This window comes from Gorilla gorilla, chromosome 6 (assembly GCF_029281585.2).
Source record: "Gorilla gorilla gorilla isolate KB3781 chromosome 6, NHGRI_mGorGor1-v2.1_pri, whole genome shotgun sequence".
Lineage (NCBI taxonomy): Eukaryota > Metazoa > Chordata > Mammalia > Primates > Hominidae > Gorilla > Gorilla gorilla.
In genome coordinates this window covers 142,377,751-142,405,441 of record NC_073230.2, presented here as the reverse complement: position 1 = coordinate 142,405,441, position 27,691 = coordinate 142,377,751, and the positions used below count along the sequence as shown (strand labels likewise).

The 27,691-nt window shown below is 36.6% G+C and overlaps 1 protein-coding gene across 2 annotated transcripts in view; it reads right to left on the bottom strand.

Annotated features, from left to right (window-relative positions):
• EXOC4 (exocyst complex component 4) overlaps positions 1 to 27,691 on the bottom strand; it is an 804,715-nt gene that overhangs the window by 737,085 nt on the left and 39,939 nt on the right. For both annotated transcript variants that reach the window (XM_019031456.4, XM_063708773.1), the window contains exons 4-5: positions 15,632 to 15,816; positions 4,290 to 4,396 (exon numbers count right to left, since the gene is read on the bottom strand). In XM_019031456.4, coding sequence (XP_018887001.1) covers positions 4,290 to 4,396; positions 15,632 to 15,816 — 292 coding nt within the window. The remainder of the gene's footprint in view (positions 1 to 4,289; positions 4,397 to 15,631; positions 15,817 to 27,691) is intronic.

The window sequence follows — 27,691 nt, the reverse complement described above, 5'->3', positions numbered from 1 at the left end:
ACCCAAATGTCCATCAATGATAGACTGGATAAAGAAAATGCGGCACATATACACCATGGAATACTATGCAGCCATAAAAAAGGATGAGTTCACGTCCTCTAACACATGAACAGAAAACCAAACACCTCATGTTCTCACTCATAAGTGGGAGTTGAACAATGAGAACATATGGACACAGGAGAGGAACATCACACACCCAGGCCTTTCGGTCGGGGCGGGGCTAGGGGAGGGATAGCATTAGGATAAATACCTAATATAGATGATGCGTTTATGGGTGCAGCAAACCAGCATGGCACGTGTATACCTATGTAACAAAACTATACATTCTGCACATGTACCACAGAACTTAAAGTATAATTTAAAAAAAAAAAGTCACCCACAACTCTACCTCAAAATAGGACATGTGAAAAACAACTTGTTTAAAAGCAATCAAAATTCTTATTTAATTAATAATAACCTGAAAGTTCTCAGGAATCACCTCCAATCTTAATTTATGGTATCCCAATGGGATACCCAGGGATTCCCTACTGGAACTTCCTCTATAAAAGTGTCAATTCTAATGGATTACACCCTCAATCTTACTGTTTCACAAAATGAGAGAGAAGCTTTAAGAGCCTATGTTAAATTCCCAGCTGAAAATGACTATTACTTTCTAGGCTGACTTGCAGAGCACTTCAGAAATAGACTCTTAGGACTTCCAGTTTATTATTAAGAATAAGACAAAATTCCCGCTTTTTATTATAGTATATTTCATCAGCCCCATACTTTTATATGTACTTAGTAACATTTTGTGCAGTTCTCTACATAATTTACATCTTCCTCATTTATACAATTCCCTTTAATAATGTGATCCAGATTAATAGAGTCCATCTTCCTCATTTATACAATTCCCTTTAATAATGTGATCCAGATTAATAGAGTCCTAAAGACTACACTGCAATGACTTAAAAAGATTTCGCTACATAATTTGAAGAAAGTCAAATTTTTTACACTTGCTCCTAAAGATAACTTAAGTCACAAAATGGGCAGCATAGAGTGTGGTAAGCAGAATTACGGTTGCCCAAAGATATTCATGTCCTAATCCCTAGAACCTGTGATTAGTCACATGGCAAAGGAGACTGCAGATGTAATTAAAGTTAAGGACCTTGAGATAGGAAGATTAGCCAGAATTATCCAGGTGGAATCAATCTAATCACATGAGTCCTTAAAAAGAGGAAAGAGGCACAGAACAGTGGGTCAGAGAGAGGCAACGTGAGAAGAATGTGACCCACCATTGCTGGTTTTGAAGATGGAGGAAGGAAACCATGAATGAACCAAGGAATATGGTGGCCTCCAGGAGCCAGAAAGGCAAGAAAACAGATTTTCCCCTAGAGCCTCCAAAAAGGAACACAGCCCTGCCAACACCTTGATTTTACTGCGATCAGATTTGTGTTAGACTTCTCACCTACAAAACTGTAAGATAATAAATTTATGTTGTTTAAGCCACTAAGTTTGTGTGAGTAGAAAATTAACACAAAGAGGACACCTAGCTTGTTTTCAGCAAAACAAACTGGTTAGAAGAGCATAGTCGAACCTGGCTCTGAGCTGAAATCACAACCACTTGTCAACTGTGTAAACTTTTATCAATTATTAACCTCCCTGTGCCTCAGTTTTCTCATCTGCAAAATGGGACTGATAATAAATTGTTATAAAATTGTTGAAGGACTAAATGAGTTAATTCATGTAAAGCACTTAAGACATTGCTTTACCATATATATGGTAGGCACTAAACACATATTAACCTCTGCTATTATTGACTTTAATCAATAATATTTTTACCTTCTTTTTTGGTCACGCACAGAAAAAAAAAAAAAGCACACGATCGAGTCTTCAAAATAGTCAAGGAAATGAACCCATCTAAAAAGAAACGTCTGGCCAGGCACAGTAGCTCATGACTGTAATCCAAACACTTTGGGAGGCCACGGCGGACAATTACCTGAGGTCAGGAGTTTGAGACCAGCCCGGCTGACATAGTGAAACCCTGTTTCTACAAAAATTAGCTGGGTGTGGTGGTGCATGCCTGTAATCCCAGCTACTTGGGAGGCTGAGGCAGGAGAATCGCATGAGCCCAGAAGGAGGAGGTTGCAGTGGGCCGAGATCGCACCACTGCACTCCAGCTCGGGCCACAAGAGTGAAACACCGTCTCAAATAAATAAATAAATAAAAGGTTTATACATATCTCTACAAGCAGTCTCCATAATGCTCCTAGCCCCAGTCAACTACCAAGCAGTTCTTCAACAGTAATTCCTAATAATACCAAAATCAGAGTGTCACCATGAACTCCACTAAGTAATGAATGCAAACTCCAGAAGCTGACAGATAAAGTGCCTATCAAAAAGTAAGGCCTATCCTAGTAAGAATAATAGATGTAGCAAAATTAGCTTCCACTGAAATTTGCCATAACTGGCATATTTCAGCTTATTTTATATTTATACAACACTTGCAAAGCCTGCCCTGTCATTTCTTCATAAATAATTAAATTTTTTATTTCACTTGGCCACTGACTTGGCAACATTTACATAAATTAATATAACCAGGCTAAGCAGTAATGATTCACATTACAAAAAAGCAAAGATGTAACAACTGGTAATTTCCATAAAAGGCAGAGATAAAATACATATCAAAGGTACAAATATATTTTGTTTCATAATTCCACAGTCCACAACCCCTCAGAGCAGTGTTAAAACTCAAAAGCAACATTACATCAGAAAGAGGGAGAAAACAAAACCTTTCTAGCTCCAAGAAGAGGCTGGAGTACAAACTATTGTAAAGTATCATAATAAAAATAAATGATTGCAATTTTTTAAAACTTGGCTACTAATTAAACAAAGGAAAATATATTATCAAATTCTATACTTTCCTGTAGTTAAAATAATAAACTTGAAGATTCCAAGCCTAAATAATCCTAAAACAATTTTAAGTGGCATTTTAAGGTAACAAAATATGCCCCAACAATATATTAAGCTCTCAACAGAAACATTTCCAATTAGTTACACAAAATGTACTGATTGAATCCAAATTGTTTTTCTATTTTTTCTACCTTTTCATTTCAAGCTCTACAGCACTAATAAGAACTATAAGAACTAATTTTTATCTGAAAAGACAATGATAATAAACATTACAATTTCGTTAAAAGGCAATGAAGATTTTGGCTGCCACAAGAAGGCACCTGCGAGGCATCCCACAAAAGACATCCAGTCTTCTTCCCCAACCCAGTTACAATAGCAGAGAAACTCTCTGCAGAGGCCCAGAAGCTCTCCAAGCCCAGTTGAGCTGAACCCTCTGCAAAGGCAAGCCTAAGGCAATCCACAAGATTCCCCTAAATCTTTGCATCCAAAGTATACCCTCCTGCCCTCAACCTTAAACATAACCCCAAAATGGCTTTGTCTTATTCAATAGAATATTGGATATCTCCAAAGAAGAAAAGATAAGTTTGTAGATATTTCCTCAAAGTGTGTTACAGGTATGACTATGAGTGCACACGTGGATGCATGCACATTTAGGAGTGGAGAGGGCATAGGACAGAGACCACACACTCAAAAGCTCCCAGGACCAGACATTGAATGTAATACATGAGATAAATGAGTAAAAGCTACTAGGAGTAGTAAAGATTATAGCACAACGGAAAGCATATGCTCTATCAAAAAGCATCCAAACTCAACTTTAGAAAAACAGTGCTGGTCGCCCAGGTGTGGTGGCTCATGCCTGTAATGCCAGCACTTCGGGAGGTCAGGAGTTTGAGACCAGCCTGGCCAACATGGTGAACCCCTGTCTCTACTAAAAATACAAAAATTAGCTGGGCATGGTGGCAGGCACCTGTAATCCCAGCTTCTCTTGAGGCCAAGGCAGGAGAATCCCTTGAACCCAGGAGGCAGAGGTTGCAGAGAGCCAAAATCGTGCCACTACACTCCAGCCTGGGCAACAGAGCGAGACTCCATCTCAAAAAAAAAAAAAGAAAGAAAGAAAGAAAAACAGTGCTGGTCAAACAAAACACAGATGCAGCTGGATTCAGCAGGCAGGCCAGGTTCAGCTGCCACTTTTCAACCCTGATAATTCAACAGCCCAACAAATCACTGTACATCTTATTTGCTCTGAAGGTTGCAAAGGGCTCATCACAGGTTCCAACACACTTAGCTCAGGCCCAACTAGCCCAGCCCAACCTAGCTCAGCCCCCAAAAAGCTCCTCCAGATCTCTACCTAGGAACTAAGGCATACTAAAAAGCTTAGTGGCTGAAGAATTAAATACTTACCACTTGAGCTTCCAGCAGTAGAATAGCGAGAGGTATCAAGGAATTTTCGAGGAGTAGGGAGGTTTGTAACATCAATCAGAGGAACAGAAGCATCTTTCACAAGGGAGCTGAACGGGAAAAGAAGCACTAGTTACCACTTTCTTCAAAACCAACTAAAGTCCTCCCACTACAGCCCCACCCTTACCACTTTTGTTTTTGTCATGAGCCCTCTTTACACTGGAACTGGATCTCCCCAGTATATACTATACTGGATCTCCCCAGTATATTTCCAATAAAGACGTGACTGTCACAGACAGGGGTATAAAAATGTATTGTAAGGGTTCCAAGTACTTAAATTTTTATTTTGTCATTTCATTCAATGCTGTTTAAAAAATTAGTGTAGCGTATTCTGGATCAACTGGATAACCACCTTGTAATAACACTATGCCAGGCAATTTCACTGTCCTCCTTTGTATCTGTATTAAATATTAATTTATCAACAAAGAAAGATCAAATGACAACACGCCATGATACTGAATAAAGGTTTAACTAGTGTTTACTTGTGTTTTTCAGGCTATAGTTTTTGACATATGCCGGAAGTTTACCACATTCAGTTTTCTTTAAAAGAGACTCATAAATTTCATGACGTGGACAATCACAACAATTAAAATGATTTAAGGATCTCAAACGGGTTAATTCAGTATTTACCCATTTCACCTTTCCTAAGAAGGCCAAGCCCCTCATCTTAATGATTAACTTTAAATAAACTAATAAACTTTAAATAAACGCATAAATCAACTTCCTTCAAAATAAACACATTAATTTTAAATCACGAAAACTATAAAAAACAAAATTTCCAATTAATTCCCATCTCAAAATACCTGTTAAGTGAAAGAATGCAGGCTATGCCAAGCCAACTAAACCCTATGCCCCGCTCTCAAGAAATGGAATCATCTCGCACACTATCTACAACAGAAGAGCCCCTCGAAGCCAAATCCAAGGGTAGGGAAGTGGAAGCCATAATTCTCACTTTTTAGTACTGAAATACATCATCAGTAGCAGTGGCTAGAGCAGGCAAAGGGGAAGCAGGGAAGAGACCACGCCCATAGGAAAGATTTCTTCAAATGGAAGGAAGGAAGGATGTGTGCAATTGGGAACAACATCTGCCCCCACCACAGCAATATATCCCCATCTCCTTCACACACTCCTTTTGGAACAAATGTGCTAGGTATGTGTGTATTTATAATCCAATGAAAAACAAACATGTTTTTTCAGAGATCTTTGAAAAATAAAGTTTGTTAAGTGATAATTCGGGTTCAAGTGATAATTTCGCACTGTGTTAAAGAGTGAAATTATCACTTAAGGTTTTATTCTTTTCACTGAATACAAATAATGTAGGAGCCACTGTCCTAGGCCTTGAGGATCACTATGACAGTCATTAACTTCTCCCTTTTGACTTGTTACAGGGAAACAGGGAATCATTACTCGAACAATTCTTCAGCATCCATTATGTGCTTGGCACTGTGCTCAGTGCTGAGAATGTGAGTATGACTAAGATATGAACTAAACCAAACAGCAAATTTCCAATTGCTAAAATCACTCACAGGCTAATGTGAAAAGTGGAGTATAAGATATTAAAGTAACAGAAAGCATTTACCAGGAATTGAACTGGCATCCTCCCAACAACTCTTTTCCACCAATATAAACCTGTAAGTTCCTAGCCTAAACTATCTTAAGAAAATCCAACAGTCCTCAAATCCAATAACTTTTCATAATGGTTTATCTATTTATAAAATAAATTAGATAATAGATTTGTCCATTGTTTCATGTTTTATGACTTCTTTTGTCTTCTCATTTTTTTCCTCTCAATGACATCATCCTCTTCCACCTGCATTTTACTCACAATTACAAAACACTTTACAGGTCCCCCTAGGCCCTGGATACAGATGCCCAAAGACACAAAGAGCTCTTTCCACCATCTTTCTGTGCCACCCTAATGGTGTGCATAAATGTCCTGTTTGCTGCTTTCCAGAGCATCGACAATACCGAAAAGAGAGGCAAACACCTGGTTCTTATTAGACCTTGCTCCAAAGTCACTGTCTGGTGTCTTCATCAACTGTGATGACAAAGCATGGGCACATGAGCGAATTTGAAATCACTGATGATCACAGAGCTGGGAAAATTATTGGGAACCTCACAGTGTGAACAAGTTGTTGTGAGCAAGTGTGATCAGCCCCAGATTTGATGTCCAACTCAAAGATCTAGAAAAATCTAGAAAAATCACAGACTAATCTGCTCCCATCCCACCAGTTTGGTTTCATTGTACTGACTCAGCTCACATCATGGACCATGAAGAAGCAACACAAAAACACACAGGACAGAAAAATCCTGGGGTTCTTCATCTATGGACGTAATACATATTTACAAATAAAATGCTTCAATGGACAAATGAATAAAGTAAAATAAAAATGTTTTAATTATAAAAAAAGACAGGTTTATGGTACTGCTACAGAGTAAAAAAAACTTCAACTTTAAATGACAGGAAAAATATAATACATTGTCTAAATATTTAAATATTTCTAGAACAAAGTGGAGGAATTACTTTTAAAGTACAGATAAATTAAGGTATCAATCAGCAGGAAAATTCAATTATATAGCTGGAATACTGCCTGCCACACCTAATGATGAAACAGTTGTTACTATGTGTGTGCACACTGATATTTTTATATGTGTATTTATCATAGTACATACTTCTATGAACACAGATGTACATGCACATCACTCTAGATTAAATCCTACAATTATTTTCTCAGTTTTAACCTAAAAACATATTTCAGTTAAATTTAGGGTGATAAACAGCTTGCCATTTCAACTCTGAAAAACATAACCTGCTGATTATATTATCAGAGCCAGAAGGGCCCTCAAACTCCATCAATAAACTTTTAGAAAGTCAATTTACTGCAAAACTATTTTCATACACTCATCTCTCTCTCTAAAATTTTCCCTTAAGCTTCAATTTTCTCCTTTGTGAGCACTAACCCAAAGGCAAGTAACTCTGGAAATGACTTTAGTTTTTCTCCTGCTGTTTTATGAAAGGACTTAGTCTCAAAAGTTGCAGAGAAAGGGGGCACACCCACTCACTTTGTGACTACAGACATGAATGAAGCTCAGCATAAGGTAGGTGCTATTGTAGAATATCACATTAAGTAGTATGGACCTCAGTTTCCATTTCACAACGGAAAAAAAGACCTCTTCTCACCACATATCAGAGATAAAGCTGAGAAGGGATTAATTAATTAATACCTTCAACAGATTTTTAATCCCTCAGAGAAAGCATTTTTTGAAAACAAAAAATAAAATAAAAATTATAATGTTATTTTGGAAATACTGACAGTTATTTTTCATTTTAAATACATGATTACAAATTTTTATTTTAAATCCATTCAGAATCATTCATAGCTGAGATCAAAAGACAGCTGATGTACAGTAATCCCTGCTAGTATAAAACGGTCCCCCCAAAATTACCAATTATATATTGTGACTGAATGCATTTTGCCAATTAATAGCAACATGGTAGAGGACAGTAAAAGTATACAACAAATTAAACCCAAAACAAGCAACAACCACTGCCACTGTAACCTCAAGGACTTCCTGGCCATTAACCAACATCCAACTAGTAAAGCTCTGCTTCTAAATGTTAGATTTCAAGATTTCATGATACGAAAACAGTTTTTTAAGAGGGGTTAGAAGTGCTGACAGCTTATTAAACATCTACTTTTTAATTATAACATATTTCTGTTCCTTCACTTCACAATAAATGGGTTCAACTATGTCCAAAATTTACAACTGCAACTCATTTGGCTGATTTTGTGAAACTAAAAACTGACAGAGGTGAGTTGAACTTTAAGTTGTAAATCGAATAACTGATATAGTCACTTATATAGCCAGAACAGCTGGCACAGTACTTGTCAAAGAGCAAGTGCTCATAAAATTTTGCTAAATCAAACTGAGCTAAGAAATATCTGTCAAAGATAATGTGCCCTTAGTAAGATTTCACCAAATAATGAAACAGGAATGGCTGGCATAGTAATTCTCAATAGTTCTAAGATCTGTTGGAACACTCAGAAAGAATAAGAATGATTTAAAGGGTATAAAAGTAAAAAAGAGCCATCGTTTCAAATGACAGACCAAGGGTGAAGACATGGTAACAGAAAATAAAGTGAGGCTAAAAATTTAAAATCTAAGCAAAGAGGGAAAAAAGAAAAAAACAAGAACTGAAAGATAAAAAGAAAACCAACATATGTAAACAGAAAAAAAATCTTTAAAAGACAAAATAGTTAGGGAATGAATACAATGCAGTGAAGAACATTCTTTACATGCCCAGAGACAAATATGGACACCAAATTTTCTCTTCCATGAGCTAGACGATGTCCCAGGATGGCTGAGGAAGCAAGGTTAAACCGAGTATTATCCAGGATCATGCAATAAATAAAAGAATTATTTTTAAACAACTTTTTACTAATTTTATCCGATTATAAAGGTGTAAATTCTTTCTTGAAAATATTTTTTAAAAAAATAATCCATTCACATCATTTTGGTATACTGCCTTCCAAAACATCTTACAGAAAGGAGCATCAAGGCCAAGCACAGTGGTATGCCAGTTACTTAGGAGGCTGAGGTACAAGGACTGCTTGAAAAAAAAATTTAAAAATGAGTGTCTGTCCATCCACCCCCCCCACGTCACACACCACAAAAATGGCACACATGCTCCTTTTTCAACATTCTTTGATCATCCTGCATAGATCTGAATTCTAGTTTTTCCCTTCAAGGGTATAATCTAAACATTTTGCCATTTCATTTTTAAAAATCTTCAAAAGGATCATCAGTAATTGTATTATTATTTTTAAAAAACATGCTCATGATGTACACAGGAAATAAAAGAATTTCTACCTCCCTATTCCCCACCTCACATTTCCATTTCTCACAAGTAATTCCTTTTATCAGTGTTTTGACATTATCTGTCTGACATTTTCTATACACATACAAATATTTATACCAATATATAAAGTATACATATTTAAGTTTCTATCCTTTCAATCTTTCACAAATAGGTTTATACTATCTATGCTATTTTTCAACTTGCTTTTGGGACCCAAAAATGCACCTTAGAAACCTATCCATATCAGCACATAGAGATCATTATCACTGAAATTCTGTAATTACATGGTACCAATATACCATACTCCTCTTGATGAACATTTAAGCTGCATATTTTTGTTCTTCTTACCAACAATGTCACAATGAATATCTTGTTACATATATTTTTATGAACTGGTACTGTTTTTGTAGGATGTAGACCTAGAAACAAAATTCTCTGGACAAAGAATATGCAAATTTATTTTCCAAAAAGGCATATTGGTTATTCCACCATCAAGAGAAAGCTACGCATTTCCGCCATCTTTGCCATCATAACATGCTATCAATGTCTTTGATTTTGATCATCTTATGAACAAAAAACTGCATTTAATTTTTCAAATGTGTATTTCTCTGACTACTCATGATATTGAACAATCTTATATTTATTAGCCATTTGTATTTTTAATCTATGAACAGTCTATATCCCGCTTTACTAAGCTTACAAATATCTGCATGCTTTAGATATTAAAGCGTTATATGACATACATATATTTCCTCAGAGTATAGTTTCTCCTTTGACTCCGTTTTACTGAAGATAAGTTTTGGGTTGTTTAATGGTTAAACCATTTAATATATTTCTTTATGTCTTCTGATATGCTTGAAAAAGGCTCCTCCACACATATCCTCCTACACGTTTTCCTAATGCTAATACAGTGCTATGTGATTTTTAAATCTGGCTGAATCATTTGTACGTAAGAGGTAGACACCTAAATTTATTTTCTTCAAATCAACAGTCAATTGTCTGAACACTATATATTAAATAGCCTTCATTACCCCCCAACTGAACTATTGTTCAAAATACTAAAGTCTATAGATCCTGGGGTCTATTTCTCAACTCTATTTTGTCTCACCCATCTGATTTTCTACTTCATGTCTGCGCTGTTTTCTTTAAAAAAATTATTTTTGCATGTCTGTACTGTTTTGACTAAAACAGCTTTACAATATGCTTTGATATCACATAAGAAATGCCCCCCTCATAACCTCCCTTCACAATTCTTTTAAACAATTCTTACGCATGTATTCATCCATGTGAACTTTAGATTTCATTTGACAGTTTCAAAATTTTCAGCTGGAACTGACATCTTCATGAGCTAAGAACAAGGACAGTCTCACCATTTATTTGTTTCATTTCCTCCAAATAAAATTTTTATTATTTTTTGTATGTGAGCATGTACCTTTCTTTCATTTGTCAATTCTACTGCCTATCTTCTACTTCAAAAACATCTGGTCTTCTTTATACGTAAGTGCCTTCATGTGATTTCCTTTGTTTTCTCTTGCAGTAGAAATTTGTTGGGTGTTTGTCTTGGGTACCAAACATCTGAACAGTCCATCCCCACTGACTGCATCAAAGCAAAAAGAAGGCCCCACTTCCTACTATGGAAGCTGAAGGAGTCCAGGCATTACCCAGGCTCAGCAAACTGGATGCCTGAGTCCAGAAGTTTGAATCTTGAAGAGATAAAGGAAAGATGCAGGGACATTTAGAGATCATTTACAGAGGAGTTTAAAATCCAGCTATTGTGGGCATGGTGCCAGCAAAAATAGCAACCCAAACAGACCCTTCCTGTGGCTTGTCTAAGACTGTGTGTGCTCAGCTGCTTAATCTCCGTTGGTTCCTACTGGGCTTTAGAGCCTGATTATACAGACTTCCCATAGATTCTGTTAACAACCTGATAACTTTCCAATAAATTCTTTTCCTGTTTTAGTTACCCAGACTGATTTCCTCTATTTGCAATCAAGAATCTTGGCATATAATGAAACGATTTTTTTTTTCTCTCATCAGCAGAGGACCTTGAAGGACACAATGTTATTCTAGGACCTTCTGTACGTCATTTCACTTAAAGTTACAGCTTCATTTCACTTAAAGTCACAGTTTCCAAGTGCCTATTGAGGGCATTAAGTGAGGATTTACTGTGCAGGTAGATTCAGGGTTCAGCACTATCTGCAGTTTCAGGTACCTACTGTGGGTCTTGGAACATATCCCCTGCTGACAAAGGAGGGCTGCAGTACAATATCCTTTGTAATAGAGAATATTTTTGTCTTCTCTATTGATTTTTAAATATAAAAATCTTTAAATATACATATCTAGATTAGTAAAAACAAAATTAAACATTTTCTCTAATTATTAAAGTCGAAAACAAAACTTCACACTCATCTTAAGCAAGAATTCAGCATTCCTTTCTCCTACCTATCCAAATTTCCTAGTCACTATTAACTGAGTAAAAAGGGATATAAATTCCGTTTACTGTTAGAGAGTACTCCTTGACTACATAGACTTTTTTTGTTTGTTTGTTTTTTGAGATGGAGTCTTGTTCTGTCACCCAGGCTGGAATGCAGTGGTGTGATCTCGGCTCACTGCAACTTCCACTTCCTGGGTTCAAGTGAGTCCTGCCACAGCCTCCTGAGTAGCTGGGACTACAGGCACGTACCACCATGCCTGGCTAACTTTTACACTTTCAGTAGAGATGGGGTTTTACCATGTTGACCAGGCTGGTCTCAAACTCCTGACCTCAAATGATCCTCCCGCCTCGGCTTCCCAAAGTGCTGGGATTACAGGCGTGAGCCTCCACGCCCAGCTGACCTTTTTTTCCACAATGATTTTTAGTTGATATTCTCAATCTTGTAAAAACATATTTGTCAGTTACTTACATATATATACATGTACCTATTTAATGGTATGTGGCCCTCAAAGTTGTTTCAAACTACCTACAACTTTATTGTTCTCTGGTTGTATGTCTTACAGTTTATCTCTGAGAATTTTGCTCGGAAAAAGAATACTAATTTTTTTTATTATAAATTCATATCTGAGACTATCTCTTGGCCACCTATGCATATCAATGTCCCCTTGGCTGGCTAGAAAAGTCTTTGGTCCCAACTCTTCTCCATTCAACTTTATAGATTTTGTTCTATTGTCTTCTGGCATTTAGTATTCAGCAAATCCTGGTGAGCCTGATTTTTGCCCCTTTCTGTGTAACTGAACTGGTTTTAAGTGTATAAAAAGAAGACCAAATAATAGTGGTCCGAGTAAAACAAAGACTTCCTATCATATTAAAGAGGCACCCCACCCAGGGCTAGAAAAGTAGTTCAAGGTGATCATGGAGTTTCAGATGTGGCTTCTATCCTCAAGGTCACCTTGTGTCTAGGATGGCTTGATGGCACCAATCTATGTCCCATATAGAAAGTAAAGAAAGGCAAATGAAGGGTAAAAGAGTGAGCATACCAGTTTAATTGGTATCTTTGAAAAATTAATGACCTCCCCATTCAACAGCTTGCAAAATGAAGTCCCACTAAACACCCTCTAGCTATATGGGAAGATGGAAAATGCAGCCTTTTAGCTGGGCCTATAGCCACCAGGAACGAAATAAAGATTGTCATTAAAAATGAAGAGAAGAATGGATATTGGGTGGGCAAATAATTATCTCTATCACTTCAGATCACATAATATTTCTTCCTGGTATTTATAAAATTTATTTTTGAAAATCATAAAAATTTCCAGATTATATCTAAGAGTAACTTTTTTTATTAATTTTACCTTAAATTCTTTCAACTTGCAGACCAAGGTCTTGTTTTCCTCTTTAAGTAGGTTTTCTTATTTATACTCTAATTATTGCTTCTGATCCCCTCTGTCTGAGTTCCCTCCCACTGCCATAATAAAGTAACACAGACTGGATAGCTTAGACAACAGAAATTTACTTTCTCACAGTTCTGCAGGCTGGAAGTCTGTGATCAAGGTGTGGGTGTAGTTGGTTTCTTCTGAGGCCTCTCTCCTTCGCTTGTAGGTGACCATCTTCTCCCTGTGTCTTCACATGGTCTTCCCTCCAAGTGTGTCAAATTTCCTTTTTATAAGGACATCAGTCCTACTGGATTAGAGCCCACACAAATGACCTCATTTCAACTTAGTTACTTTCTAAAAGACCCTATTTCCAAATACAGTCATATTCTGAGGTACTGGGGATTAGGGTTTCAATATATGAATTTTAGGGGGAACATAATTCAGCCCCAAACACTATCATTTTAGTGTGATTCTCTGGAAACCCTAAAATCACTGGATTGACCACTGTTCATCTTTCATATTTATCCTCTTCCTTTTGGCATTTTGTCTTTTTCCTCTTCATCAAGAAAAGTTTTTCCCTCCACATCAGTGATTCAGATCTTCTCTCTGAAGCTTTAAAGACTTAAATTTCCCTACTTCATTTTGGTTTCCTTACATTTTATTCATGTTTTAGTTAGCTCTGTTAGCATCTCTCCTCACTCTGTTCTTGTAGCTCCCGGTCACTGTTTTCATAGAAGCTATGCGCTTACTGCATACAACCACAAAATCTCAATAATGTTCAACAATAAGCATACATTTTGGTGGTTGGTTGATGCAGGCTAGGCAGGTCTGCTGATCTTCAGTCAGTTCCATGTGTCTCTTACCCTTCTCCTGGGACCGACAGCAAGGCAATGGCAGTGGCACGAAAGGCCACACTCAACAGCATAAGCACGTTTGAAGCCCCTGCTTGTGTCATGTACCCTAATGATGGCAAAAGCCAAGGCCCCAACAAAAAGGGTAGGAAATACTCCTCTCCCACAAAAGTAGAGGGGAAATGAGTGATTATTCTGAATAATCTACTACATCGTGTTTCTTGTATTTTTTGAGAAACCTTGAGCTTAAGTCTCTTAAATGTTTCTTGCTTGCTTTACATAAATTTTTTTAAAATAAATGTTCTTCCTCTGAGACCTCAAAGTAATGCTCATTTTCCCTTATAATACAGAATATTTTCACAGGACCATAGTGATTTTATTACTTAACCTTGTATGGGAAGAAATCTCTTCAGATCTGCTATTTATCACCAGGCATTGTCGAAAGAATTCCTTAGCACTTCCCCTATTCACCACTTCACTCTCTGCTGAGGTACTGACAGATACCCTATTCAGAGCTAGTCTTGAAGTTATGTCTCAGGTACATATCAAATCTGTGTGCCTGGCAGAAGTTTTTCTAGTGCCCATCTGCTGAAAAGAGGTAGAAACGTCTCTTTCTCTGTCAGGATCTCTGATTAAACTGAAGCATCACAAGCAAATTTGGCATTTTTTGTTCAAACAGGATGAGACTTGAAAGACTTCATTCCCAGCGTGCACTGCTTCCAGTGCTCTTCTTGTCTATATCTGAATGAAGAAGCATGAACATGTATATTTCAGTAGATAGTGCTGAAATACCCTCTGAAAAGATCTGTCTATTCTAAAGGAATATTGGAAGGACATGTACTATGCACAGCTATCTAACATATGTTAAAATTCCAATATTCTACCATCTTAAGATCTAGTCTTATTCCCTACCAGGCCTCTACTAACCTAATGAATTTCTTGAGACTACCCAGGCCATTAAATATAGGGCTATGCTACAACCAACCAAGGAATAAAAGTGTTCTCTCTGAACCTTTCCTAAACTATTCCAGAAAAAGGACAACCTAAAGCTGAACATAACTCTAAGTAATAAAGAATCTTATCATTCAGTCAATACATCTATATTTCTTTTTGTCTTTTTTTTTTTAAGAGACCAGGTCTCCTCGCTGTTGCTCAGGCTAGAGTACAGTGGAGAAATCATAGCTCACTGAAGCTCAAACTCCTGGGCTCAAGCCATCCTGTCATCTCAGCCTCTGGAGTAGTTGAGATTACAGGTGCACACCACTATACCCAGCTAATTTTGGCCCTTTTTTTGTAGAGACAGAGTCTTGCTCTGTTGTCCATGCTGGTCTTGAACTCTTGGGCTCATGCAATCCTTCCACCTCAGCCTCTCATAGTGCTGGGATTACAAGCATAAGCCACTGCACCCAGCCAATATATCTACATTTCTTAATTAGGCTGACTTCACAGTCCAAATTAAGAATTTTTCTACTTCCTTCTGAGATGTACCAATGTCTCTGATCCAGAATATGAGACCCACAGTAAATGCTTCTTATATATCCTTACAGAAAAGGACCATAATAAATGTAGAATGAATGAATGAACAAACTTCAAATGTCAGCCTCTCAGAACACGGAGTATTTGCTATTATAAAACCATATTCAAGTTTCAGAGACAGTCCATTAAAGGAAAAGTAAAATAAACTACAACAACATTCTGGGAAACAAAAAATATTCCTTCCAATCCTGCACTGCCACAAGACACTTATAGCAAAGAGCCTCTTTAACCTGATTTTCCCTTTTTCCTTGTTACGCTGCACAACTCGGCTAGTCGATTTGATGTACAGGTGCCGGTGTAGTTCATCTATGAGAACCAAGTGGAGGTTCATCTTCTTGCTGTGAAGCTCTAGTCGAAGGTCACTCAGTCCTTCCACCTGGAGCAGGGGGCCCTCCAAAGACTCAACTGCTGACACCTGAAAAGAGAAAAAAACGAAAGACAATTAAGTACAACTTAATAACCTGGCAATATTATAAATAAGAAAGACGTCTTAAAAAGATACTAACAAAAGGGAGCTTACAAGAACTTTATCAGCATATAAAAGACTTTGTAGAGTATAATGTGGCTAGGGGAGAGTTTTTCTCACCTTAGGTAATGATAAAACAATCTAGACAAAGATAAACGTGAAAGCATACACACCACCATAGCAAACTATTTATGCCCACACACGTCTGTCAATGGACACGTGTAAAAAGACCTCCCTATTTAAATGATACTATCATTCACATTCTCACAAGAATCCCATGTACTAATGGTTTAATCAACTTTTACTCAAAGTTAGCTTTTTTAAACTAAGGCTTTAAAAAAAAGCACACTATTTAAATGTTTTAAAAAGAACTTGTTCTCACAGCAATCATGACTCTTTGTGCTTACCAAGAGTCGGGCTCTCTCTCACTCTTTTTCAAATACACATCACACAGAGGTAAATACATTTTTTTACATGAATGCTACAAATGGACAATAGTAGTCATCACCTCTCCTTGTCCTGATTCAGTTTGATAGAAGAAACGGGATATGAATGGTGACTGGAAGACAAAACATGAAGAGGAAGATACTCCCGGTGCAAAGTGGTTTGGGAGATTTTCAAGACAAAAGGACTGGATAAATCAAACTGGTATAGGAATGCCTACAATAAATGGAGAACATGAAGGATTCAGGGAACCTGGAGCAACCAACTCACTTTGAAACTCAAAGTGACATCTGCAAAGGGAAAAAAAAAAAAAAGACAGCATGCATGATATGATCCCATTTATTCATGTACACAAAATTATGTTTGTTTTTATGTATAAAGATCTTGTATCTTTTCAAAGAAAAAGAGCATACTGTAGGTGCTATTCTTTGAGAGAAAATAGAAATGACAGGATGAGCTTAGAGGGAAAGAACACAAGTGAGCTCCCTCAGGGATGAAATGCTATGTGTATTATTCCCTGCTTAGGTTATACTAAATATTCCTAATAGGTACAGATAAAGGAAATAACTAATAATACTTCAGGGTAAAACCCTTAAATGTAATTATGGATACAAACACGCTCCTAAAGAATGAACCATTTACACTAAAACAATAGGTAATTAAAGCCATGAAACACATTGGTGATCAAAAATGTTGATGACACAACTACAGCAGTCTAAGGAGTCATCTAGGAGTCTGTGGACAGTGAACAGAGAAACCTTTGTAGCTGCCAAATATAAACCAGCCTGAAATGGTAAAGAAAATGTGATGGCTTATCCACAACCACATCACTTGTTTTGTGATGTGCTATAATCAAATGTCAGTAGCAAATAAGTTTCCTTAAGTTAACCAAGAAAGAATCAAGGAATGGGAGAGTGACAAGCCCTGGGCCAGCTCTGCCCTCTGAAGCCTACCAGTTCATTTTCACGCTGACTTGCAATTGCCCCTGCTATAAGAGCCCCTGGGCCCAGAGCAAGCTGCCAGCAATTCCAAATGGAAAGGCAGCCTCACAAAATGACCACAGTGTCCCCAAGGAGGAAAAAACAACAACAAATTCATTTATACTTATGCCCTAAAATGGATTTTAACTCGGGTCTCTAGCAGAGAAAGAGGATGCATTAACTTTCAGTGACACTGAGATCCAGAAAATGAAAAATAATTTGGTAAACCACTGGCCCATCACGTAGCCTTATCCCTTAAGGTAATTAAATCCAGCTGAGATATTTAAGCTTAAAAACCACCCACTGCACATCCACACTTGATTTGTTTGTAGGAATGTACATGAAGATTTTTAACCCAAACAGTACATGTTCCAAATACAGAATTTTATGACAAGTGTCAACTTTCAAAGTCACCTAATTAAATTAAAAGTAAAAATTCAGGTAAAACACTTAGCGCAGTGCCTGGCAGCTCCTGAGTGCTCACTGAAATTATTTTTAACAGTACCTATTTATTCCATGAGTAAAGAAACCTCAGAGAGTATTCCCAACATGTTTTAGTGAAGCAATTTCAGTAAGTGTTCCTTCCTTCTTTGAGCCATTGTAACTGTTTAAATGAAAACTTTGAATATATTTCCTTGACCCAAAATACAAGATAACATAATAACATATATTATCAAAGGTAGTCTCAGAACTTCAAGAATTTGAAAATCTTACCACAAAAGAGAAAAGAGAATAGTCTCTTATTTCTATAAGAAAACACTGTGTTTTATTTTCTGGCCTTCACTTATTAATAGTCTATTTATAAAGCTATAATTATGGAAGCTGAACAAGGCCACTGTCTTCCCTTACTCTAACCATACTAAGTGGTACTCAAACAAATTTAAAGAAAATAGTTGTCAATGCAACATTTGCTCTCTAGAATATATGTTTAGAAACCTAACATTTATCTTTTTTTTGTTTTTTTGAGATGGAGTCTTGCCGTGTTGCCCAGGCTACAGTGCAATGGCACAATCATGGCTCACTGCAACCTCCATCTCCTAAGTTCAAGCGATTCTCCTGCCTCAGCCTCCTGAGGAGCTGGGATTACAGATGCCTGCCCCCATGCCCAGCTAATTTTTTGTATCTTTAGTAAAGACAGAGTTTCACCATGTTGGCCAGGCTGGTCTCCAACTCCTGACCTTGTGATCCACCCACCTTGGCCTCTCAAAGTGCTGGGATTACAGGCACGAGCCACTGCGCCCAGCCCTAACATTAATCTTATCTGGTTTTAAGGAGTTTGAAACATAAAGTTTACACACAAAGGAAAAGTTAGTGAGGCAGCAGTCAACCCAACAGACTACCACTGACTGTCAATTCTGTTGTACTGGGGAGGTGCGGTTTCCAGGTATTTACTAAGATTTGAGATTTACTAGAAATAATAAAATAATCATCTATATTTAGGAATGTGCATAATTAATGATAAAAAGATTGTTTTAATGTATGGGAAGTGGTCATTGTATAAATTACTGCACTTTTCCAAATGTAATGACTACAGAGTACCTTTTAAATAACACACTGATGAAAGATTAACAGAAATTAAAGAGACACAGTTGGATTAATGTAGACAGCAACAAGACAGTCTCACAGGGTAGGTAGCTGCTATAAGAAATTATAAAAAAAAACAGGTTCATAAGTGTGACACGCAACACTGAATAATGTCACAAATATATATTAAAATTACAGGATAAAACATAGCAGACGAAAGACTAAACAGACAACATCCACGGTACAGTGAATTGGTAAATGCTGTCTATTCCCCTATTCACAAATCAAACACCATGCATTCATGTGCCAAATGATCTCTAATATGACCTCCTAGAATTATCAGGTATATCTCACAGTTTCTTTAAGTTAGATTACGATATAATAATGAGTCACCTAAATGTATTTAGAATTCTTCATATATATAGATAGATATAAGTATTTTTAAATGCATTTTGGAGGAAAAAAGATATCACTACCAGTGAATTTTTTCACAGAACACCTATTACCATCTAATAGAATATTAATGTTCTAGTCAACATGGTTGGAAACTGCTCAGATAGACAATAGAAATCTGTTTTAGAATTGAAAATAAATATTTCCTTTAGGATTATGAAGATAAGCAAACATTTTCCAAATGTTTTATCACATGATATTGAACAGGAAAGCATGTTTTGCTATTAGAAACCTATCCATGTAAGAAAACAAAAATTCTAAAAAATGTTTCTATAACTAAAAGAATAGCTCAAACACACAGTTAAAATATATATAATCAAGAATTCAAAAAAATTTGCCTGAGTTGAGATATAAGTCTACAACAAAGGAAAATCTTTGCAATTAGGAACCACCATACCCTTAAATTTTCTTTCCCAATGTCTATTTCTCAACTTCATTTTAGTGTAAAATACGAACAATTATTTCCTAGTTAATGCTTGTCTTTAGCTAATCTTAATCACGCTTATCACGTAAAAAGATCTAGTTTTGTGTTCTGACATGAACCACTGTAAATATTTTGGAGGAACACTAAACTTCGCCATTCTCAGCAGCTGCCTTGTTGAAGAAATGTTGTAAAAGAAACTATTGATCTTTTTATTTTTCTAGTTGAGGTGAGTAAGACACACAAAGATAAACGACATCAGTAACTGTTTGTGAATAGAAATAAGGTTCAAGCCAAAAAAATAAGAAAAACTGGTGTATAAACAAAAAACAAAACTGATAACTAAACCATCTGGTAGCTAATGAAAATGCTTATTTTGGCAACACTGTTCCCTAAGGAAAGCAAATGTATTGCCATTGTTGAATCCAAAACAAATACTTCTTTGAGGACTCTGAAAATTATATGGTTCTAAAATGTTTTATCACTTTTCACTAGGTCAGTAAATCTCCCTTAAGGAAGCATTTTTCTAGCAAGACAACATAACCATTCTGAAAATGTTGCCATGGTCTACCTTGGAGTTGCAGTAAAAAGATATGAAATTAGGCTACTCCAGAGAATTGATACCTTCCCCCTTCCTACATATACATAAGACACAGTTAAACAAACTTTTTGAGCAGTCTCAACTATTCAATAAATAAGAACATCACAAAATCTCTGTATGAACAAAAGAAACATGCCCTGAAGCCTAGATTTACTTAGTGCCCAGGTCACCCACCTGCCGCTGCCTGCCCCTGCACTGCTGGAAGGCAAACTCCAGTGGTTTTAGGGCCTGCTCCCCTAGAGGGCCCTCCACCCTCAAGTGTCCACCTTCAGGATCAGGGAGTCCTGGGTGGGCACAAGAAGCCTCCAGGTCTCCCAGTGAATGTGGAATGATTCCGACTCACGTCTGAGCAAGCAGCGAAGATATTTATCACACAGGAGCCAAGAATCCCAGATCATTCACTCACCAACTATTTCTACATTGCTACATCTTATTTTTCCCAAGTCGGAAATTTTTATCTTTATCAGACAGAAACTAGTAAAACAAACAATGAAGCTTAGGAAAAAAAAAAAAAAACATGGTATCTATCACATTATTAACTTGAACCATAAGAAAATACTGTTTTTACAAGTTAAAAATGATCAAATATTGGTTATTTCCTATGGTCCAACCTAACAGCTATAGCAGCAAGTCCGAAAGCTTTGATAGATCTGGGACATCACAGCACTCTTTGCAGTACATTGTAGCCTTTATAGAACTCTATGTATTTAACTGCATCAGATAAACTAGGAACAATTTTACTAGTAGAATATACCACAATATATATGTATGTGACATAAATGTGCAAGCAAGTGAACCCAAAATTCCCAACTGTTAATACAAACCTGATAACAGCATCCACGTAACTTTTGTTTACAGCATGACACCAGTAGACCGGACTTCATGTACAAATGGTGGTCAGGGGGAATAAGAGTGTGGGACATGAAAGGGAAAATAAAGGGCATTCATTCAAGGGTCAGGGCTATCGTGAAGATTTCAGGGACTCTTGCGGGATCTATGGGAAAAACAACCTCTGATTTCAGTTTCACTGGAGAAGACTAAGGTGATGTGTCTGACTCCCTCTGGCCAAGCTTTGCCACTGCCTGAAAGCCGCAGGGTTATTGACAGTCTGGTACTGAAGACAGAGTTCCAAAGACAGCTGCATCAGGAGCAAGGCCAAGTGCCTGGAGCAAGAATACTTTTTTCTCCTAACTCCTCAGCCTATATGCTAATCAACAGTGATCAAGTAAGACAATCAAAAATGCCCATTCTTAAATCACCCTGATAAAATAATATCGATCAGACCCATTCAGGTGCCCTATCTCCCTTAGGAAACCCAATACCTATAAAGCAGACTTGGTGTACTCTCACCATTAAAAAAAGGATGTTGTCTACCTCCCTTCTCCCTTCATTACTGCCAGGGTTACTGCATGTTTTTATTTAATAAACCTTCATCAGCTCAAATGAAGGGTTGTTATTAGTTGAGCTAACAGCAAATGATAATGCTCCAGAGAGATATCAGTGCTTGTTGGTGCATTAACAAAGAGGAGAAGGACTGAGGTCAAGCATATGTCAATGTAAATGAGGCGATATTAGGTACTAAGGGCTTAATGCAATAGACTGCCAGGGAGATAATGGAATTTACAGGATAAGGCAAATTAGATGAAGTTATTGATAAGTGAATGAAGGGAGGGGGGCCTGCAAGATAAAGTGCTGTCAAAGAAAAGGCCCTTTACTTGTGAATTTATCCTTTAAAGTATCTTCAGATCTATCTCGGAAAACAAAACTTGAAAACAGGATCAAATGTGACTTCTTCCTTCATGAAAGATCTCACCCTATTACTACCATGAAATGCGGACTTGTTCTAAAAGCATACCATTTTATTAAGCTATTCTTAAGCATTCTTCGGGGTTCCCTGTTTTGTTGTTGGTTTTTTGTTTTTCCCCCTTAAACATCAGGGCATTCTGCCACAGATAATTCCCATATTTTATTAAAGCGAAAGTAATCTTTTTTTTCCCCTCCTAAAGTAGCGACAGCCAAGTCTTCTAACATACCCTATGAGCCTGAGCCTCACAGAACGGCAGTATCTGAGAGATGAAAACTAAGAACTTTCTATTGAAAGAGACCTTTAAAGGTTTTCAAGACTGGGGTCCCACCCTAATTTCACAGATTAAAAAAAAGTCAGGCCTAGAATGGTATTTTTTTCTTAAGCTTGGCATTTCTCCCAAATTACAAAAATAATACCTACTCAACCAAGAAAACTTGAAAAACACAGAAAATTACAAAAGAAAAAGATCATCATATTGTCACTCATCTGATGCAATAATATATAATATTTTAACCTAGTTCTTTCCAATCATTTTTCCATGCAAAGTGTTTGCAAAAATACTTGTTTTTAAACATGTTTTTTCCATTTGGCAATACACTGGGAGCATGTGCCTATCCCTAAACATTATATTTAGTATTTTCATACTAGTCCATGAGTATGACTATACAATGACTTAAACCAATTCCCCATATTTAAGTCATTGCTAATCTTTTTACTTTCATAGATCTTACTGTGATAAGTATCCTTGTATACATATTTGTAACACAAAACAGTTATAATTCTTAATTCTTTCTTTAAAATAAAATTCTAGAAGTAGATCTCAAGTCCTAAGCTATGTATAGTTCTAGGGGTTCTGATGCATAATTCCACATTGAGAGCCTTATTTCTTCTAAAAGGCCTTGTAACAGATCTGTTCACAATTACCTTCCTGATGAAATTAAACTATACTTAACACGGTAAGAGAAAGATAATTGTAAACTGCTCATAGGAAAGCTTAGAAAAAAAACCTCTTTTGTTCCTAACCTCATGGTCCCTTCAATTCCCAGTTCTCATCAGTGCTCTGTAAGAGAGCATTAAAACCTAGGTTTCTACTACAAAATCCAATACAAGAGACCACTAGAAAAGCCATTCTCTTTTAACAAGCGTCCTAAAGTCACTCACCATGTCATGTTATTTGTTACTCTGGGACAAGAAAAAGTTACAGAACAACTCTCTTTTTAAGAGTTGGCAAAGGAGGTCTCAGAATCACTTCAGGCTCGCACTTCAATCAAGACAATTTCACCCACACTCTGCAAGAGCCCCAAATCCATTAGAAATGCTCAGCACTTACACAGCTCTTTACTAACGTGAACTATTAAAATCCCACAAAGGAATGATAGAGGAATATGGCTTTTTTCATTTCAAGAGCTAGGCAACCACAAGTAATTAGTATTGGGATGAATCTCAGAGAAAATAGACTTCTTTAACAAGCTCCTCCTATCTTGTCAAGCCAAGCAAAAGCTACTGATTAGCATTCTCACACCATCATCAAGTTGAGACTGAAGTCCCCTATCAACAACATGGGTTGTCATCAGCTGCAATTTACACAAATATCTAGTTCCCATCTGGCCACAGACTGCCCAATCAAAAATCTGTTCAAGAAAGGTCGTATGTGAGGCTGAAACCAGAAATATGATGGAGGATGGCAGCAAACGACTTAGGTATTATTCTTGACTTAGAGCATTCTTCCTGTAGACTCAAGTGTGCAAACACAGTCACACTTGGTTTATCTGATTAAAACAGGTATGCATTAATGATGGTAGCACCAGAATAGAAATGCTGCTCAGTGTAAACAAGCCCAGACTCCTGCATTTTCTTTTTACCTGGCATGGCGAAATGACGACGATGATACCTACACCATTTTAAATTTTTATACTGCTTTATATTCTACAAAGCACTTTTCCTGTAATATATTTCACTTTTATTCTCATAACCATTCTATAAAGTAGACAGGTAAGTATCTGTTTATCTGTTCTACAGATAAGGATACTAAAACAGAGAGATAATGTAATTTATTTATCTAAGCTCAAGGAACTGGTAAGTTGTTGAATCAGGACTAGAATTAAGAACTTCTTGCTTTTAAATCCACTTTGTTTCCACTATGACACACTATACATAGTCACCACTTGTAAATTAATAAACATATTCTCTAATTTCAACCCATTAAATCCCTGCAGTAGGTCATATCAGGACCCACAGCAAAGATGCACAAATCAGAGCATCAAAATGACAGTTCTAAAGACTGCAAGTCAGTCCAAACATGGAGAATCATCTCATTTAAAAACTAAGTGAGTTAACTACTAAATCATCTCATTTAACTACTAAACCGATTTGACCAAATAATCAGACTATAAAATCAGAATAAAAGCCAAATACTCATTAGCTCTATCCCAAAACTACAATAAAGTATGGCAACAAAGCAACTTCAAACAATAAACTTCTACATAAATGTGAGTATCACCATGTGATGTGTGTCTTACATAAATACTTGGTTTCCAACTACTTACAACTGTTGCTAAATGAAGACAAGGACAATAAGTTTTGCTGAATTCCACAGAACAAGCTATACCCTACACCAATAGTTCCAATTTCGCCTGCATATTGGCATTACCTGGAGAATGTCAATAACTGAAGTCAGTGGCCCACCCCTAGAGACTTTTATTTAACTGGTCTGGGATGTGACCTGAATTTAGAATTCTTGCAAGATCCCCTAATGTGCAGTGTGGGAATCACTGCCCCATAGCCAAGCAAGCCAAATGGAAATTGCTGAACCTCGTAGGCTTTAGTGCAATAAAACAGAATTTCCATTGGCTTTAAAATAAAAGAGGCAAATGAATAGCAGATAAAAAAGCAAAATTTGAAAAAAAAGGAAAACTAATACAATAACCAGGTGCCTATCAAACAATCTAGTTTCTAAAAACCCCAGCCTTCAAAAACAAATATAAATAAAAAGGGCCTTGAGCAGCATGAAAAACAGCTACCACAAAGCCCTGCACTTCTACTCTATAAGAGAAAAATAAAGCTGTCACAAACCTACTCACTTAATTGTAGATATAAAAAAACAAAATTACTCATTTTGTTTTCAGCTTTTCCTAAATCTTTTTGAAGGCAAGAGAAGAATGAAGGGGGGTCCCAAATGCGGCTAAAAGCAGCTACAGCTGACCACCCCTATTTAAATAGCAAACCACACTATCCTACCCCAAATCCCAATACTCGCAGTCTCCCTGTCTTATTGTATTTTTCTCCATAGTACTTAACATAATATGAGAGACACTATTTGTTCACCATCTGTCTCTTCCCACTAGCAAGTAATATCTTCCAAGGTTAAGGCCACCTTCACACATACACATACAAACAACAGAAGTTATCAACAATGGCATTACCACATGTTAAAGACCCAATCATTTGTCTCTTTATCAAAATATGTGCCAGATTCTTTCCTGATAAATTATTAGCATAGAATATTGGCCTCAGTCTTTCAAGCTGCTCTTCTACACTAGGAACAGATGGGCTTTAGTAATGGCGATTTCATTATTGATCACTGATATATTTTTATCATGTTGTGGAAAATCCATACGGAATACTGGAACATTGTTTTACAGTCACCAAACCACTTTCAGGTTTAGTCCAATAAGCTCACTAGAATATTCCAGCTCCTGTTATCTACAGAGCTTTCACATCAATACTTTTCCCAGAGTAATAAGAAAAAACAGTTCTGTGAGATCTCAGAAACTTTCAAGCCAGATAAAAGGGATGTATGTATGTTTTGGCTCCCTTTTTTCTTGCTTGCACATTAATCATTTCGCAGTGGATGCATGATCACCCATTCCTTGCGCATAAAGAAGAGAAAATAAGATCAGTCTATTTGCTAATGACACAGTTTTACTGACACAAATAGAAGCAACCTCACTGGTCCACTGGTCCTGCTATCTAAGCACTCACAGAAACAACAGCTTAACACCAACTCTTCTAACACTAAAATGTTCTGATGACAAACACCTTCCAGTACTGACCTGGCTTTTATCTAGTGATGATACCCAGTGGATTAACATATTTACTTACCTAAAAGTAGATTTTACAAGCTCATCTTGGATACTTTACTAACAAATTACATTGCTCAGAATTATACAATCAATGGGTACCCTATGAACATATTTTTAATGTAAGCCGAGTAAGTAATTGATAACACAGAATGTGAAATTTGTCCATGCCAAATCCTAGAAATGTAACACAGAATTGTCAGAGAAGACTAGAATTGCTTTCTGAGAAAAACCCTATCCGCCCACAAGAGTTCCTTTACCTTTAAAAAAGGTGGGCTGGTTTTTCATTTAGGTACATCCATGTTAGGCCAAGAAGAAAAGGAATCAAAACTGCTTAATCCAACCCTACTTCAACTTTTACTAGCTCAAAAGAAGTCCACCTCGAAGGCAGTTTTTGAGATTATAACATGGAAGCAATCATCATATCATTTCCTACAATATCAGTAAAATTTATCGATTATAAATAACATTTCAAAAACTTTATACTGCATATACTTTATGTACACAGTTTAATATCTCACTTAATCCATTCGACAACCCTTGGAGATACATATTATTCTTAACTCCAGCTTTCAGCAAAGATAAATTACTAACCATAAGTTATCCAGCTACTAAGAGTCAAAGCTGGGATTCAAGCATCAGACGACCTAACCCAAATTAAGACCCATGCTGACATTCACAACCCACCATGTTATCCAATTCCAAAGGATCTTGTTAACTAAAAATACTACAAATATATTTATTTTATTACATAAGATCTTAGAAAACTATTCAATTAAATAGCTGCCCTAATCTCTTTATCCCAGATATGGCCACATTTACACAGTGTAAGTGAAATAATTCCATTACACCATTCTCTCAGCAAAGCACTCTGGGATCCTCTGGGAAGAAGGCAGATATGTAAATATAAGTTGTTATTATAATTATCATAATAATCCTTATCTGACTATACAGCTATGGATTCTTTTTAAAAGACATATAAATAAAGACAGACAAAATGATTAAGAGACATTCAAAATCTCTACAATCTCAGGAAGGCTTAGAAATGAAAAAATTATTTTAGTCACAAGCCTTGTGACTGTCAGCTAAAGTGCTTCAAAACTATTCGCACTGGCTTGGTTTCCACTGATTGAATGCAATTATGAATTGACTTCTATGGGATGATAAATCAGAACTTGTGTAAGTGGTTTTCAAAGCTCATCTGTGCAATTTTAGTTTGATGCAGACTTCTACACACATTTTCCCTTAAAAAAAGTTTATGAAAATATTAACTATCATGAAATACCTTCCTGGTTGGCTCATGCCACTGGGAAGAAGCTGCTATTCTTATATTAATAATTCTTCCCAGAATTAATCACTCTTTGTACATTAGAACCAGCAGCTGGAGTGTTTTGAGTGATAATGAAACCTGTAACAAGGCATCTTCAGTCGTCTTTTCAAGACAATAAGGGAATTAAAATTTCAATTTAAATGCAGAGGTTTGAAACACGCTTCACTGGCAAAATTACTTCAATT